Genomic DNA, 17763 nt, shown 5'->3' with positions numbered 1-17763 from the left:
TATTTTGTTTTTTTTCCCACTATTTTGCTATTATTTTTCCATTATTTTGCTATCATTTCAGTATTATGGTGCTACAATTTTATTGTTATTGTTTGGATATTGTATAACTATTGTTTTATTGTTAATTTTGCTATTATTTTAAAGGCATTTGCATATTAAGTTGCACCTATCTTATTATTATTTAAGTATAAAGATTTTTTTAAATTTGTTAGGAAACAATTATTTTAGTGTTTTTTATGTGTTATATATTTTTAAAATTTTTTATATAAAAATAAATTAAAAAATTTTTAATACGAGCGAATTGGGTTGGACCCGAATTTTAGCATTTTTTTTCATGTCGCACTTGAGTAAAAATTTAGTCCCATTTTGGGTTAGGTTAGGCCCAAACTTATTGATTGACTTAGAATTTGTTAAGGCCCGATCCGACCCGACCTATGAACAATTCTACTTGAAGTGCCAAATATGCAGATGACTTGGAAAATGTTTTTTTTTAAAACTGATGTGGATTAAAAAAAAACCCTTAAAATTGAGCTAGAAAAACAAACCCAAAGTTCAGCTTTTGAATTGTAAAAACTAAATGAAATTATCTCTATGATGCATAAACAGATCTTTTCAACAAATTGGAATATCGTAATGGTATGGGTCAAAATTTGTAGGTTCCAATTTCGTGGTTGCCATGGATGGAAAAATGTGGCTTTTCAAACATTGTGAGTTGGTCAAGAATTGAGTACGCGTATACAATGGCGATCAACTTATGTGTTACTGCAAGAAACACATCTTGATCTTGGAGTGATTTAAGTCCAGGTAGAAGGTTTACAGGCGTTCAAATTCCCCCTAATTTGGTTGTTGGCTGTTTCTTAAACAAAATTAGGGATTGATGATATTTGGGTATTTGTTTGAATCAACATTGGGTTAGTAAATATTCCATTAATCTATTCTTCTTTGATGCTGTAAGTCACGAGGACTTACCGCTTTGTTTGAAAATTTTTATACATATTTCTAATATAGAAAAGTCTATAGTAAGTTTATATATTGAAGTTTTTTTAGTTAAGGTTTTGTTATTCTCTTGAAATTCATAAAATAAAAAAAAATTGTGTACGGGTTAGTTTGACCATAATAGTCAATAAATTGACTGTAATAGTTAATAAATAATATATAATCGGATAAATATTAAAATTATACATGAATTTTGATTTAATATGTAATTGTATACATGAATTTTAATTTGGTGTAATTATACACGTGAAACTCTAATTGTAGTTCAAATGTATACTTGAAACGATTTAATCATGCATATTTAAAGAAATAAATACATCAATTTATTTTTATATTAAATAAACATAATTATGTATATCTGCAATGTATAAATATAAAAGAATGTTATATCAATAATTATGTTAATAATTTATAAAAATTAGATCAAATCAAAATTTTATGTATAAAATTACACAAAATCGAAGCTCAAGTATACAATTACACGTTAAACCATAATTCATGTATAGTTTTGGGATTTATCCCATATATAATTAATATAAATATACTAGTTTAAATTATATAAATGTATTATTTATAAAAAATTATATATGAAATATAAAATCAATTATTATGTAAATAATTAAAATTTACTATTTAAAACTGTACTATATGAAAAAAAAAGATAAAATACCATATGTATCGATTCTAAGGTATGTTTTTGGTTTTTATTTGTAATTTTTATCTATTATCTACACTCAAATTCAAAAATTTGTGTTTGTATTTACTGATTTTTTATAGATTTCTTTAATGTTTTTATAGAATTTTTAAAATTTTTAAAATTTTCAATGAGACCTTGGTACATTTGGTAATAGGGGTGAACGTTTGATCAAATCAAATCAAATCAAGTGAATTTTTTTTTAGTTAATCAAGTTCACTAGTATTATTTTATCATCCTAACTCAATTTGAAATTTTTTCAAATCGAGTAAAGTGAAATGAAATTCGAGTCGAGTTAAATCGAGTGAAATTATTTGAGTTAAATTTATAAAAAATTAAATATGTCAAATAAAAATATTGTTACTGTATATATAATTCCTGTTAGAGCACATAAATTCGAAACCATATATATTTGAAAATTTTTTCAAAGCAAAAAATAAAATAAAATACTTGAATATGTTAAATTTGAATAATTAATTAGGTCTCTAAAATTATTATTTTAGAAAATTTCAATTTTTTTATATATTTTTTAGAATTTTTATATTTTTTAAAATATAAATTTTAAAATTTTTATAAATATTTTGAATTTTAAAATTATTTTGAATTTTTTTTTGTAATTTTTGTTGAGAAAAACTAATTTATTTATTTTTAAAGTTGACAAAGACTAAAAGCGTATTTACACCAATTTATTATTCAAATTATTTGAGTTATTTGAATTGTGAAATTTAACTTGGCTCAAACTCGAATCGAGTTATTCGAGTTGACTCGAATAAATTGATTCGATTAACTCGAAATTTGAAGTTTTTTTTTCAATTTTTTCGAATTGAATCTAATTTTGCTCACCCTTATTTGGTAATGTGAAAGCCTTGGATGTATCCAAGTTTAAGACCCATTATGTACAATTAAATGTGTAGGTTTCCAAGTCTCATAATGTGCTATTGTCATGTGTGAGTTTTAGTTCAATTAATCAGTTTTAAGATTGTTCCAATTCTTAATTTATTTATGTTGTAATAGTTTGATTCTATATTTTACGATTGCTTAGAAATATAAGTGCATTTATACTTTAATTATACTTGTAAACCTTTAAAAGAAATTATTAATAATTATTAAACCAACGATTCAATAGATTAAACTTAAAAACAATATTTACATTGATTCAAATTAATAGTCGGATTAGTCAACTAATCCAATTAATGAGTTTAATTTAATTAATAAATTATTAAAAAAATTATTAAAAAAATTATTCAACCAATTTAATTATTTTTTTAACTTAATTCAATTTATAAATATATATATTTGGTATGGAAGGAATTCTTAATTGAGTAAGAGATAGAAACATAAAATGTTACAACATTGGGCCAAAACAACATTGGTCCAAGACCAGTATAAATAGTAAATAAATTTAGTAAGTTATTAAAAATATACAAAAATAAATATATGTAAATATACCATAATGGAATAGAAACACGAAAAATACAGGGATTACTAAATTTAATACATACTTAAAAAAGAAATTCAAAAACTTTAAAAAGATAAAGCAATTACGTGTATAAATGTATAAAGAAAGATAACGATAATATAAAAAATTTTTAAACAAAATCTCACCTTTTTTTCTTTTCTCTGATTATATAATCTCTCTTTTTTTTTTCTTTAACTCTCCAATTTCACATCCCCAAATCCCTTTCAGGATTTCAAATTTTAAGGTCAGTTTCTTTTAATCTCATAAATTTTTTTTTATTTAGTGAAGTTTTCGTTTCTTTCATTCGATCTTTTTTCGGGATTAACTTTGTGTTTTATTTTTGTTCTACAAAAATTATCTGTTTTTTTTTAAATGATTTTACTTTTCCTTCTTAGCTTTAGTGCTAACTTTGTTTTTTTTTGGTTGAATACATGAATTGTAGGTATGGAAATGTTTCTGAAATGAATACGTTGTTGCCAATTCAGCTATGAAAATTGGACTTTGTAAGTTAATTGTTTTTACTAATCCGAAAGTTAGGGTTTTTTTTAATGAATTCTTGGTTATTAAATTCATATTTTTGAATTTGGGAGCATGTTTTCACTAGTAATTCGGATTTCTGTGTTCAATTTTGAGCATTTTTGTTGTTGTTGGTTGATTTGCAGGATTCTTCGGGCATAATTTCATAAACTGAAATGTTGTCAATTTCGATCAGGATTCAGTTTTCCAGTGTGATTTCTATGTTGTAAAACTATGAATTAGGGTTTTAGATGGTACTGGAGTTTTGTGTTTATAATGTGTTTGTTATTTTGTGTAAACCAGATAATCAAAACCAAATGTGTTGCTATTTTGGTTGGTTTTGATTTTAGAGAATTCAAAGAACAAGCAAATTGTAAGTAGAAGTAGAAGGACAGAAAACAGTTTTGTGAACCTAATTTGGAGATATTTTATATGGGTAATAAGTTGGGAAGGAGAAGGCAAGTGGTGGACGAGAAGTATACACGCCCCCAAGGATTGTATGTTCATAAAGATGTGGATGTTAAGAAGCTAAGAAAACTGATACTTGAATCGAAGCTTGCTCCATGTTGCCCTGGCAATGAAGAGTGCTGTTATGATCTTGAAGAATGCCCGATTTGCTTTTTGGTTTGTATTTATACTGTTGTGTTGCTTCTTAAGTTTATCTCTCCAGTTGTAATTTCATACTCTTTCATTCTTTTTTTTTTTTTTTTATCTATCATTGCATATTTGGAAGCCTATGCTATTTACTTGTATTTTTAAAATTAGTTGTTGTTGAATGTAATACCTTGTGGTTACCTCAATATATTTTTTTCCCATTGTATTTTAGTATTACCCGAGTCTCAACAGATCGAGATGTTGCATGAAAAGTATTTGCACAGGTAAACTATATGTGCATTTTCTGACTGATTCATATTGATATTGCTAGTTTTATGAAATTTTGATGGATTTTTATTTGCACCAGAGTGTTTTCTACAGATGAAGAATCCAAACTCGACCCGTCCTACCCAGTATCCTTCACATTAATGAAGTGTTGACTGTAGAACTTTTTAATTTGATTAGTTGACTCTGTACATGTATTCAAATGTTTGCATTCCTTGACATTTTGAGGTGTCCTTTCTGCAAAACCTCAAACTATGCTGTGGAGTACCGAGGTGTGAAAACAAAGGAGGAAAAAGGGATCGAGCAAATTGTAAGTTCCCACTCTTTGCAAAACAAAGAAGGGTTTTAGATCCTATGATTATCATTTTAATATTTGTTTCTGCTATTTAAAACTTGCAGGAAGAACAACGTGTCATAGAAGCACAAATTAGAATGAGGCAGCAGGAACTTCAGGATGACGAAGACAGAATGCAGAAAAGACAAGAATTCAGTTCTTCAAGCACCGCTGTTTCACCGGGGGAAGTTCAATACGGTTCAGCTGCAGGTATCAATTTATTGTGATATTTTATTGTGTATAGTGATTCTTCGTTCCTCCGACATTGTTCCATCTAAAAATTTTTTCCTATACATTCTTGATTTTTGCAGCTCAATCCTCTGTTGACGAGGAACTAGTTTCTTCTCAAGATTCGCAGGCTGCCATGATGATTCAACAACCATCACATCCTAGGACAAACAGGTGGGCAGTGTTTTATTTCTTACAGTCATATGTTAAGAGAAAAAAAAGTGCATAGAGCATGGTTGCTAGTTCGTATTGCATTTCTTTTTTCTATTCAAAATTCGGAGCTCATCTTGCAACATTGGTCTTAGCATTTTTATTTCAAGTTGTGTTGAGGGGAGGATAAAAAGTATGCTTATGCTATATTTGTTCAGAAAAGTTTTGTGTAGTCATATGTTCAGAGAAAAAAGAAGTGCATAGAGCATAGTTGCTCGTTCATATCAGTGTTCATTTTTCTATTCGAATCTCAGGACTCGTCTTTTATGATTGGTTTAAGTGTCTTCATTTCAAGTTGTGGTGAGGTGAAGATAAATTATGTTTATGCTAGATTTGTTCAAAAGAGTTCTGTGCAGATGGTCCTCAAACTACAGCTGTGACTGATATTTGTTGTGGAGTTCAAAAGGGATGGTAAAAGGACTGATGGGGTTAATGTGAAGGTGTGTTTGAAGGTGAATTTTTAGTTGAAAGTTGTGTTGCAATGATTATTAATAGTTTCCACTTTCCAGTTCAGCACCAAAGTTGTCTCTTGCTTAGCTCATGGTTGAGAAAAAATGTTTTTGGGATCAAACTATTTATTTAGATGTGTGGCACACAGGAAAGACGAGATTTTGGATGAGTGCTTTAAGGAATGAGTTACACTTATTGGGAACAGAATTGAGTGAAACAAATTTTAGGGGAGACTCATAATTTCAATAATGAGAACATTTGAGTTAATGGAAGATATGACATGATCGAAAGTTCAAAGAAGATGTGGATGAAAACTGTAAAGAAGCCTTAATTTTAATAAGTTCAATGAGGATCTACCTTAATTTGCATTGGTGGTTCAATCTAGTCATATATATGTTTATTTTTGTTGTTGTACCTTCTCTTTTTGTGGGGAAAAGTCACTTATCAATATTAGATGGCACAAGCCAATGAGACATTGGCTTAATAACAAGAGGCCCTGGGAACTTTAGGGTCTCTGGTTCAAGTCCCACCAATGCACGGGTTCTTTCCATATTTATTTTGGTTCAAGTTTCACCATATGTGGGTTTTGTTTAAATTTATTCTAGTTTAAGTTTAACCATGTGTAGACTCTGTCCAAATTTATTTTAGTTTAAGTTCAGATATATCTTCTGATTATCGGTCTGATTGTGCATTTTAATGATTGATTTTGATTGTAGTTATTCAAATGTATTTATTGTAATTGTAAGTGTGACTGTATTTGTAACTTCTCCTCCAAAAAGAAAAAAAAAAAAAAAAAAAGATGGCTAAAGGAATTCAGCAATGTGCTAACTTGCTGCAAAGTATGATACAGTCCTTGGTTAATGGAAGTTCTGTTAATTACAAAAATAACTACAGTACATAGCAGTGAACCTCTATTTCTTTTCTTTTTTGATGGGAGACAATGGAGTCTGGTCTGCATATGCACAAACTGCTTCCATTGGGTAGAGAAATGATGCCAATGATTCATAGTTTGTTGATTATAATCCTATTTTCTATGAAAGATGCTAAAGAAAATAACAATTTAAGAAGAAAGGTATCACTTTGGGTGCATTTCATTGTGGTGAACTTTCTACCTTATATTCTAATATGCTTTTGAATGAAAAAAAAAAGTTGAGACGGTATTTTATTTTCTGCTGCATAAGTACAATCAGTCTCGTTCAGGCCTAAACAAGGTTTTACGCTATTGGTCTTAAATGATCAGATTGAACACTGTTTCACTATCTTTTATCAAATGCTTAAATTGTAGGGATGATGAGTTTGACGTAGATCTGGAGGAAATAATGGTCATGGAAGCAATTTGGCAGTCAATTCAGGTATGGAACTGATTGTAGAATTTAAGCATTTCCAGCAGTAAAAAAACTCGCTTTGTCAGTTCAACCAAGTGTGCTTTTCAAAATTGCCATTCTTTCTTTGAAGGTTTCCTTTTCTAGTTAAAGCTTGTTACTTGGACTCGGTGTGGGTGTCAGATATAGGAATGTGTCCAACACGTTTATGGTTAGATTCTTTTTAAAAAGTTTTTTCATGTATTTTGGATGATCCTTGGAGGTCATATTCCCATATCCATGTTTCAACATGGATCCTTAAATAAAAATTAAAAGTCAGAGCAACTTATTGAAGAACTAAGAGTAATTTCACATATTAAAATGTTCAATCCTTCTAATGCTTTTCTTTATTGTCATCTTGTTGTTTATATGAAGTCTCCGCTTTACGTAATATATTACCTATAGGCTTTGTTTGATTTTGTTTTTCTTTAATTTTGGTCTATCTGACTGTTGATTCTTTGATTGATTAAGGAGAACAGCAGACACAGAAAGTCTAACAATGGAGATGCTGCTTCTTCGGTACATGTTTCGGTAGATCGCTATGTCTCACCAGCTATGGCCACAGTGGCCGGTTCATCATCATCGTCATCATCATCATCTCCTTCTGGTGGTTTTGCTTGTGCAGTAGCTGCCCTTGCTGAGCGTCAGCAGATCAGTGGAGAATCTTCTCTTGACTACAACGGAAATATACCGCCGTTCAATATGCTTCCTGGCAGCAGCAGGTTCTATAACAGGTTGGACCAAGTTTCTGAGAATCGTCCTGCAGAGAGCCCGGTTGACTTGCCAACTGGTGGTCTGATGACACCTGCAAGATATGAAGGGGAATGGGGAGTAGATTTTGGATCGGAGGTGGCTGAAGCAGGGACTAGCTACGCAACTCCTGATGTTACAGAAGATATAGGAGGGATCTCAACAATACCACGACAAGATGAAATAAGGGGTAGCTTTCTAAATGTGCCCCGACCCATTGTTCCGGAAAGTTATGAAGAGCAGATGATGCTGGCTATGGCTGTATCTCTGTCTGAAGCTAAAGCTATGACAAGTAACCCTGGAGTTCCATGGCAATAGTTTTATGTCCAAGCTATCAGCGATCGTCTTTCTCGAACAGATAATGCTGACCATGGCTGTTAGCTTGTGGAGTCTCGAGCTGTGATGAAGTGCACCAAGTAGCTCCAATGCAACCGGTTTAAAGGTCAAGGTAGTGATGATCCCTTTCTCTTCCTCACACGATTATCATTCCATACATAGATATTAAAATTGGAAACTGATTATTCTACCAAATCCAAGGTTGCTTGTTTTAACCAATTCATAAATGTTTTTGGGGTCCCTTTTGCTACATTCAGTTTCATTTGTTAGCATGTTCATATCCCACAAACAAAACCACTTATGATGGCTTTCATTAGTACCATAGCATGCACGTCTCAAATGAAAATAGGCTTTTATAAAGTGTAGTCTCGAACCTTGAGTTTAGTTCGGTTGGCATTGGTATTTTGCAGGTCAAGGATGGCTTCTTTTGTACCAAAAAAAAAGAAGATTTTTGAGTCTTGTCTTATATGTAGTCTCGTTCATTGACAGCTTACATTTTTATAGGATGCTCCTTATGTCCTGTTTTGGGAAGCTAGTCAAAAAGTTGTAGAATTATAGTTTCAAGGCTATCTTATGTATATATGATAACATATATCATACTTTGCCATGAACCAAGCTTTCTCGGCTTGGCCTTCTCATTAAATGATTAAAAATATTTAGGTCCAAATCGACCTACATGTTTCAATTATTATAATAAGAAACCATATTAGTATCTCATTCTTATTTGTCTTTACAACGATAACAAATCGTATTATTAAGGGAAAATCTACAAGTTAAGTGGTTCCTTTTTGTTAAAGAAAATATTTAAAAAGATTATAGGTTTTGAGATTCTAATTTTAAATTTATGGAATTTTAATTTTTTTAAGGGTGATTTTATGTATCAATGGAGTTAGATTTTAGTTCAAAATTAGTATACTTTCAACATTTTAGTTTTTTTTATTAATAGAATTAATATTCTAATTTGATTTTGGGACGCTAAGAAAAGAAAATTACTGTAAGACTTGAGTGTTGATATAGAAAATGATCATGGGTGCGAAAAAATAAAATAATAAGTACATGATGAAGCATGGTTTTGAAAATTATAAAATTGATTCAATTGTCAGTTTAGAGTGGTTTATAATATATACGATATTCAACGACATTTAGGGGTAAAATTATATTTTAATCCTCTTAAAAATAATAAAAATTTAATTTGATCTTTTAAAAATTATAAAAATATAAACTATTAAAATGGTAAAATTATAATTTTATTATTATTAAAATTACAATTTAATCTTTTTATCTCCTAAATAAATTTTTTAACTTCGTCTTTATGGACATCCAAACAAAATCATAAGATAGAATACTGATCCTGTACACTTTTCTGCTTCTGGTCAGGGAACAAGATGTCAAAACGTGCAACAAGGAGACGGGATGGAGAAACCTAATAATCAGAAGATTAGATGGAAGGTTTATCGAAAGTAGTTGTTAGCCTTCAAGGACATCACATGTTGAACTAGGTAATAGAAGAATTGTTCATGGGTCGAATTATTTGTTCAAGTTTAAAAGTCCGTTCAAAATTTGAGAGGGCTTAAGTAAAAATATTAGACTCGAAAAATAAATTTAGAAAAAAAATTAGACCTGTTTAAAATGTCGATCGAGCTTAGGCTTAAACATTCAATTCCCAAAGCACGACTTATTTTTAAGTCTATAATTATTTATATTATGTTATTTTTATATATTATGTAATTTATAAAACATTAAAAAAATAAATTTATTTTAAATATATAATATTACTCTAATGTAAATATTAAAATAATGTTAAGATCACTATAAAAAATTTTAATAGATAAAAATAAAATTATTAAATATTAAATTAAAATAATATAAATATTTTTTTTAAAAATGAAAATAATATAGACAAGATTAAATGAGTTCATATTAATTATTTATAAATATGAATAAACTTTAATAAAATTTTAAAATTATATTTTAAACTAATTCAAATTTAAAATATATTAAATATTATACTTAAATCCAATCTAAACCCAATCCTAACCTATCAAAAGAGTAGGGATGCAATTACCAAGAAAGGGACAACTTCGGTCTCAGTTACTACTAAATATGTTTTTTTGTGGGCCTTTAACTTAACTTTAAAAAGCAGTTTCCTATCAATCTCTTAGTCAATGATTTAAAAAAATTTCCATTTTCAACTTTATCTTTTTCTGTTTCTTAACTTTCAACTTTTTTTATGACATCAATTATTTTAAATTAATTAAAATAAATTATATTTTAATTAATATATACAATTAATTCGTACTTCCATGAAAAAAACTAGTTATACATAAATTGAAAGGAGATATAACATGTAATATTTTAATAATAAAACTAACAAATTATAAAAATAAAAATAGTAAAATTTAAAATATTACAAAATATCAAATAACTATTATATTTAAAAAGTATGCATTCAGCATTTAGTTATTATATGTTAATATAAATAACTTAATTATCTTTCACCAAATAAAGACATGAGATTAAACTATATAAGTTATATATATAACTCTTTTAAAATATTATAATAATTTAATTCACAATTTGAACTTTAAAATATATTCATTTTTTTATTTTGGTATCTAAATTCTTTTTTGTTCCAATTTGATATTTAAAGTACAGTTAAATTCTCAATTTAGTACCCAAAATAAGCTTCCGTTATATTTTTTAGTCCATCATTTGACAGAACGTTAAAAAAAGTTTCTTATAGCTAATTACAAAGTGTCACGTGATATTTTTATGTAAAAAAATAAATATTTTTTATTAAATCAATATACACATTAAAAATATAAAAATATAAATATAAATATAAAAATTCAGAAAAATATATATAAATTATAAAAATAAAAAATGGTCATCTCGAGGATATGAGATTGAAAGATGAGCCGCAAAATCTGTGATTGGTTTCTTCAGAGTCATGGGACAGGTAGAATAAAACCATTTCAAACATTTCAGAGCTTTTCAGTTTGATACATCTAACTTTCCTCAGGAACATGATGATAATAGCAATTTTTTTATTGATTTTTGCAGGCATTAAAAGCTAAGTTGGTGTGGAAGTGGGCTTTGAGAAAGATACTTTGAAGGAAAAGTAAAGATATTGAAGAGAAGTTTATTTATTCATTTTGGATTATTAGATGTGATGAATTTGGTTTATTTATTCATATTGGAATCTTAGATGTGATGAATTTGGTATAGTTTTAATAATATGAGCTTGAAATTATAATCAAAACTTATGATATAAGCATGTGAAACATTACTTATTTCCATCATTTCTCATCTTTCTTATATATTTATTTATTTTTAGAGGTGATGAAAGCTAAATTGAGGACAGGCTATGAGAAGCTTCAAAGCTAAATCTGTCACAAAAGGCTTTCTTCAATTGCTTCAAAGGCTTCACCCTCCTTTACCATTTACAGTGATGTTAGCAAGATCTTTGTTTATGATAGGGTATGTACAGGTTATATGGAGAACTTGTTATTGAGATACTTCACTCTAAACTTCAATTCTAATGATTAACCAACTACATAGGCCACTTCAAAGGATCCTTCACACAAAGAAATGGAGCCAAATATTGCTGGGGGGGTTAAAGGAAAGGAGTGGTAAGTTAATTTTGTATTGTTTGAAGTCTCTTCGGATGATTGATAGATGCTATGACATGCAGTCTTGTAATTGGCAGGTATTTCCCATATTGTGATTCAGCGGTTGTCCTCTGCTAATCAAGGTTGGAATTTGTCAGTGCGTGTCCCTTGGGCTAGTAAAAGGGTGGGTGGTGTTTTAATAATTTATAGAGTATTAGAATTGTCTGACTCAAATCTTGTTTACTTGTTAAAAAACTACTAATAGGATTTTTTTTAAAATTTTTAAATAGATAGAGTTGAAATTATTTTTGTATTATTTGTTTTTAATATTAGTGAATTTTTCTTCTTTTGTCTATAGTTTTCCCCAAAAGGGTTTTCTACATAAATTTGTGTTCTTATTTTTCTTTTCTTATTACTTTACGATCGTTTTACTGCCATTATCGAACACGGAGAGTCGAGCTGATGATATTTGTAAGAATGTTTGTTGGGTTTGGGGTTTGATTTTGTAGTTGCATTAGGTAATGGGTAGCAACACTTGGTAATATCGGTAATATTGTATGTGAGTTGTAATCTCTCGTTTTTTACTGCGACGGTTGATTAGTTGAATTTGACTAAAGATTTTTGTATTCATTTAATAAAATTATTTTTATTTAACTTTAATTATAAAATATATAATCATTTTAAATAAGGAGTGAGGCCTCATGTTTAATCCAAATTTTACCGAAAGAACTAAAATATTAGCAATAATTTTGTATGAGCCCTTGATCTTCAGTCCTCTGTTTATTACTAAATTAGGTTTTTTATTTTGTGTATAACTAAAATATATTTAATAATTCTAAATGAAGTTTTAAAAATTACTAAAAAATTCAAAATTTTAAAAATTACTAAAAAATTCAAAATTTTACTTTAATAAAATTTTAAATGGAATTTTCTTTTAAATAAAGTAAAATAAAAATATATTTTATTTATATAAATATTTAATTAACAAATTGTAGCATATTTTAATCTTCTATATAAAATTTGAAAAAAAAAGTTGTTTTAAAATATTTAATTTTAATATAGATTTAGCTTAAAAAGTAAAAAAAAATCACTATTTTTTAATTAAAAAGGGTTTTTTTTTCTTTTGTCTAAATGGTATATTTAGTTAATTGTTTGTAAATAAGTGATATAGCTGAAAGAAAAAAATTAAATATAAAAAACATATTGGAGGACTTATTATGAAATATTGAATATATTATAGAATTTTTTAAACATATTAGAGGACTTATTATTAAATAATTTTTAAAAGGTAGCAAATGTGTAGAACATTATTAAAAATATATATAAAAAATGAGGAGGGATTTATGTTGTAATTTTTCCCTCCGTAAATGCTTTATTTATTTTCACGCCGGATACCAAGTAAAACATATTTGAAATTTAAGGACCTTCTAATATATATATATATATATATATAATTAGTATCTTCGTATTGGATTAATTATTTATAGAGTAAAATCTTAAAATAAAAAATTTTAAATTCTCTATTTTTTTTTATCTTTCATTTTTGTTTTATAATTCAAGTTTTGGGGTTCGTTACTGCTTCTTTTAAGAATATAATCTTTAAGGTTTAAATTTGTGTTCTCTCTATTGCTGCATATCCAATACGTGTTTGTAGATTATCTCTGTTTTAAAACTTAATAAAATAAAATTATTAAATTAAAAATATATAATTTTTTAATAAAATAAAAAATAATAGGGATGAAGTACTACAGTTTGAAATAATATTTTAGGTCAAGTTATTTATATTGACGTAATAATATACTTGAAGTGAGTAGTTAGTAGTATAATTGCATCCGTTATACTTATCCATTTTATCCTTTATTCTGCTTTTTTTTTATATTATAATTGGGAAAAATATTTAAATTTTGATAATATAAAGTATTTAATTATTTGGTAATAACATGTTATCACTAGTAACTATTTGGATTAATTGGTGTCATTGCTATTAAACGCATGTTGTTGGGTTTATGATAAATAATTTTAAAAAAATAAATAAAAAATGATTTAATTTATATATTTATTTATTTTTATCATTTCTTCTTCTTCTTCTTCTTCTTCTTTCTCTTTCCCTTCCCTCTAAAACTCGAAACCAAATTGCCAAGTTCGATGCCGCTCCGCCGTGCTACTTGCATGCCGACCACCGTTGTTGATGGTAGATGAAGTCCAGAACTAATCTCCAAAATTGTTTTTCATAGTCTTACTGAATTTGAACTTGATTTCATCAAAATCAAATCTAATTTCATCCTATCTCCCTCTTACATAGTTGAATTAACCCCCATTTTCAATATATTCAATGGCTGAGCCAACGAGGGCTAATAAGGGTCCCAACCCCCTACAATAGAAAATTTTCCATTTGGACCCTTTATAATTTATAAAATTTTAAATTAATAATAGTAAAATTGTACTTTACCTCCTAAAAATAATAAAAATTTGATTTAATCTTTTAAAAATTATAAAGATATAAACTATTAAAATAATAAAATTATATTTTTATTATTATAAAAATATACAATTTAATTCTACCTTTAAAAAGAATTTTCTAGTTCTACCACCGGTATATTGCTCGTGGGCATAAAATATCCATTCCACCGTTTAGATCTTCCAACCAAGACCCCAAGCCTTAACTCAAAACAATCTAAAACAAAACCCATTTTAAATGTTGATTTGGGAAATGTATTGTTTGGTGTAGGTGTTGAAGTTGAAATGGTGCTCTAGGGTTTGCTGTTATTGATATGGTGATCAGGGTTCTGATGCTAATCATTATTCCATTAAACTAAAACAAGATGATGAACCATTATTTTTTAGATTTTTTTAAATTATATTAAATTTATATATAATTATATTAACAATTTTAAATATATTTTTAACTTTCCATTTATCACATTATATGTTATGGTAAGTTATTTTACAAAAAAAAATCACTTATTTTTCATTAACATATAAATCATTCTCCGTTAATCAAACTATTTTTCATGAAATAAATACAAAAAAATATTTCTCAAAAACTATTTTCATGGAACATTCTTTCAATTAAAATTTTAAAAATAATAAAAATTATTAAAAATTAACAAAAAAAAAATTTCATAATAATTTTTTATCACACTTTTCAAAAAATAATTTTCCACTTTCCAACGGCAACAAGAGTCCTTAATTAATGGTAAAATTGTTAAGAAGAAGTAAAATGACAGTATTGTCCATTTCCTTCCCACGTTTTCAAAAAATTTTGTCCGTACTTGTGTTATATCTTTCCCATTTTGCAGCTTTAATTCAAACTTTTTAACTCTCTCTCTCTCTGCAGCTTCATTGCTCAAAACAATTTTCTGGGTAAATTTGTTTTTTCTCTCTTCTCTCTCTACTTGATTCCTTTTCCATTTCTTCATTTGCCTTGCATTTCAGTTTGAGCACTCAGAGATTTCTCATGCCTCACATTTCCTCATTTCTTTCCTAAGGTAACGTACTAACTTTTTCTTAAGTCAAAGGAAGTTTGATATTTTGATCCTTTTATGAACACAAGGTTGCATAGTTTAGTAAGTTCATACTGTAACATTTCATCACCTAGCTTGTGGTCAAGAATTATTAAGTAATGAGAGGTCCAATTGTTCTTTTTTCAGTTTTGATTATTCCCCTAGTATTGCAACAACTCGTAAAACCCGGGTTGAAGATGCTTTTTTCCCCCAAAGATTTAATTCACCAAAATTTTCTATCATAAACATTGCTGGCTTGAGATGATGATATGTGTGTTTAATGTCCAATTCATAGTCATATTACTCAAATTTGAGTGAGTACTGGATGTACTTATGTTTTTGGTTAAATTTTTTTTTGTATATATTTGTAGGATTTTAAACAAGTGGTATCTCCGTACTTAAATTGAGATATTCATCAAACACGAGTATCAAATCCAGATGCTTAAAAAAATTGAAGAGTTTGCGTAGATTGTGAAATAATAGAGTATTCTTCAAAGGTGATGGACCAATTCTTTTTGACCTTCTGAGTTTTTTAATTATATTTATTGTTTATTTACATCTTCCATTCTTACAGTATCCTTCATTGTTCCTTACACTCCGCAGGTCTCAAGTTTTTCACTAATTTATATCTTTTCATTTACAAACTCTGCAACTTTTAAGTGCCAAAATGCCTAGATCAAGGTGAGAATCTAATCTGCTGTGAATTAATGGATATTCTTGTCATAGTTTTAGTTCTCGGATATTAATCTTGTTTTAGTTCAACCATGGTTTTTTTTCTGTTTTAGCTATTAAAATTAGTACCTGTTTATGGTTTGTAATGCCATTTTCGGATATATAATTACGCATTTGAGCAGAACTCGGGAATTAACCTAGCTAGTTTATGCAGTTACCTTTAAGAGATGATGGTTAGCAAATTTTAAGTTCGAATCCCAATATCTACAACTGTACCAGAAAAATATGCATTTGAGCATAAATATCTTGCCTAAGGATTTCATCAAATTTTATTTAATTTTGTATGTGATTATCCGGTTTCTCTTTTTAGTAGGGGCTCAAAAGTGCCACAAAGGCAATCTCCTCGAGGATCAAGTTCTGATTCATATCCTCTGCGTCATCGGGCAATTATTGATAGTAGTAGTCCCAAGCTCAGAGAATGCCGTTCCCGAAGTGGTACTCCCCAATCAGGTCCACTAAATCAGAAGAAACTCGGCACTCGCATTGCAGGTTTAGAAACTCAACTAGGGCATGCACAACAAGAGCTAAAGATTTTGAAGCACCAGTTGGATTCGGCAGAAGCTGCAAAGAAAGAAGCTCAAGAACAATTGGAAAAGAAGACCAAGAAGCCAAAAGCTCTCCAAAAAACTCATGATTCTAAGAAAACACACAGCTGCAGCCTCAGAGATGAATTTCCCGAAGATAATCGTCGAGAAACGGATGTCTTTGAAGTCTCAATGGAAAAAGTAGCAATGGAACCCAAGCTGGAAGTTGACACAACCGATGCAATAGAAACCTCAATTGATCCAACAACAGCATTGGAGCCAGAGAAACCACCTTTGAATGACTTGGCTTTGAAAGATGATGAGATCAATGTGCTAAAATCCAAGCTAGCGGGGAAAGAAAATGAGGTTATTGCCTATGCTCAAGAAAATGAGGACCTGAAAAACCAGTTGAATGAAGTGACAACAAATATATCAATTGCTCAAGCCAAGAAAGCAGAAATGAGCTTAAGTTTGTATTGGGAATTATCCATATTTATGGAAAATCAAAGATATGGGTATCAAATAATAGAAAGTCAAAGATATGGGTATCAAATATTGGAAAGTCAAATATATGGGTATCAAATATTGGAAAGTCAAAGATATGGGTATCGAGATATTGGCATAATAAAATCTGAGATATTTGCAATATATGGTCCCTAATTGTAAAGTGACTTTGCAAGTTGATCCCTGAACCTCAACTATAAATAGGCATAACCATCTCTCATTCTGTATCTAAAACTTGCCATTCTCTACTTAAGGCATTGTTTTCTCTCTCTCTCTTTGTAAATTCTCACTTGTATTTTGGAGTGAAATATATTTGGTAGTGCCCGAGGACGTAGGCAAAATTTGCTGAACCTCGTTAAATTCTTGTGTTCTTTATTGTATTATTCTGCATGAATTGTGTGTGTGATTGTAGTGATTTATTGTGCTATTAAATTACGATTGAGGGATATTCTGGCTAGGAAAGACCTGGTACTTAAGCGATCCTTGCGATCCACCTCTCTTTCCTAGGAATTGAACTTAGTGTGATTTTTTAGTACAATAATTTTACTCTTTTACACGCTTCCGCACAACAATTGGTATCAGAGCTAGATTCGTACTTGGGGAATACGATCGTTCACGGCACTGTTCACGTACTGTAGTTGGGATTAAGGAGAAAAAAATGGAAAAGTCATCGTCA

At 28.8% G+C, this 17763-nt stretch overlaps 3 protein-coding genes across 8 annotated transcripts; all 3 read left to right on the top strand.

Moving 5' to 3' along the window:
- The first annotated feature begins 3242 nt into the window (after nt 1-3242).
- Nucleotides 3243-9847, top strand: LOC121227971 (E3 ubiquitin-protein ligase DA2L). Of its 3 annotated transcripts, none has more exons than XR_005925481.1 (11): nt 3243-3393; nt 3592-3652; nt 3812-4289; nt 4492-4543; nt 4627-4672; nt 4773-4854; nt 4944-5088; nt 5190-5280; nt 7052-7118; nt 7599-8325; nt 9591-9847. XR_005925481.1 is itself a non-coding variant. In XM_041110968.1 (9 exons), the coding sequence occupies exons 2-9, from the start codon at nt 4098-4100 to the stop codon at nt 8193-8195; spliced, it is 1272 nt and encodes a 423-aa protein (XP_040966902.1). In that variant the 5' UTR covers nt 3274-3393; nt 3969-4097; the 3' UTR covers nt 8196-8805. The 3 variants fall into 3 exon arrangements, 1 of the variants encoding a protein (XP_040966902.1); XR_005925480.1 differs by lacking the exon at nt 9591-9847 and adding an exon at nt 8624-8930; XM_041110968.1 differs by lacking the exons at nt 3592-3652; nt 9591-9847 and having other exon boundaries at nt 3274-3393; nt 3969-4289; nt 7599-8805.
- Nucleotides 9848-11376: 1529 nt separating this feature from the next.
- LOC121227970 (uncharacterized) lies at nt 11377-12169 on the top strand. 2 transcript variants are annotated; one of them, XM_041110967.1, is made up of 4 exons: nt 11377-11394; nt 11551-11693; nt 11775-11845; nt 11923-12169. In XM_041110967.1, exons 2-4 carry the CDS (start codon nt 11581-11583, stop codon nt 12084-12086), a joined length of 348 nt encoding a protein of 115 aa, XP_040966901.1. In that variant the 5' UTR covers nt 11377-11394; nt 11551-11580; the 3' UTR covers nt 12087-12169. The 2 variants fall into 2 exon arrangements, with proteins under 2 accessions (XP_040966901.1, XP_040966899.1); XM_041110965.1 differs by lacking the exon at nt 11377-11394 and adding an exon at nt 11397-11435.
- Nucleotides 12170-15105: 2936 nt separating this feature from the next.
- LOC121227968 (interactor of constitutive active ROPs 1) lies at nt 15106-17444 on the top strand. 3 transcript variants are annotated; one of them, XM_041110962.1, is made up of 4 exons: nt 15106-15312; nt 15699-15824; nt 15931-16008; nt 16373-17444. In XM_041110962.1, exons 3-4 carry the CDS (start codon nt 15995-15997, stop codon nt 17241-17243), a joined length of 885 nt encoding a protein of 294 aa, XP_040966896.1. In that variant the 5' UTR covers nt 15106-15312; nt 15699-15824; nt 15931-15994; the 3' UTR covers nt 17244-17444. The 3 variants fall into 3 exon arrangements, with proteins under 3 accessions (XP_040966896.1, XP_040966895.1, XP_040966897.1); XM_041110961.1 differs by having other exon boundaries at nt 15133-15312; nt 16370-17392; XM_041110963.1 differs by lacking the exons at nt 15106-15312; nt 15699-15824 and having other exon boundaries at nt 15838-16008.
- The last annotated feature ends 319 nt before the right edge of the window (nt 17445-17763 follow it).

The sequence above is a fragment of the Gossypium hirsutum genome, chromosome A04 (genome assembly GCF_007990345.1).
Source record: "Gossypium hirsutum isolate 1008001.06 chromosome A04, Gossypium_hirsutum_v2.1, whole genome shotgun sequence".
NCBI classification, from domain to species: Eukaryota; Viridiplantae; Streptophyta; class Magnoliopsida; order Malvales; family Malvaceae; genus Gossypium; species Gossypium hirsutum.
This window is presented reverse-complemented; position numbering and strand designations above follow the sequence as displayed.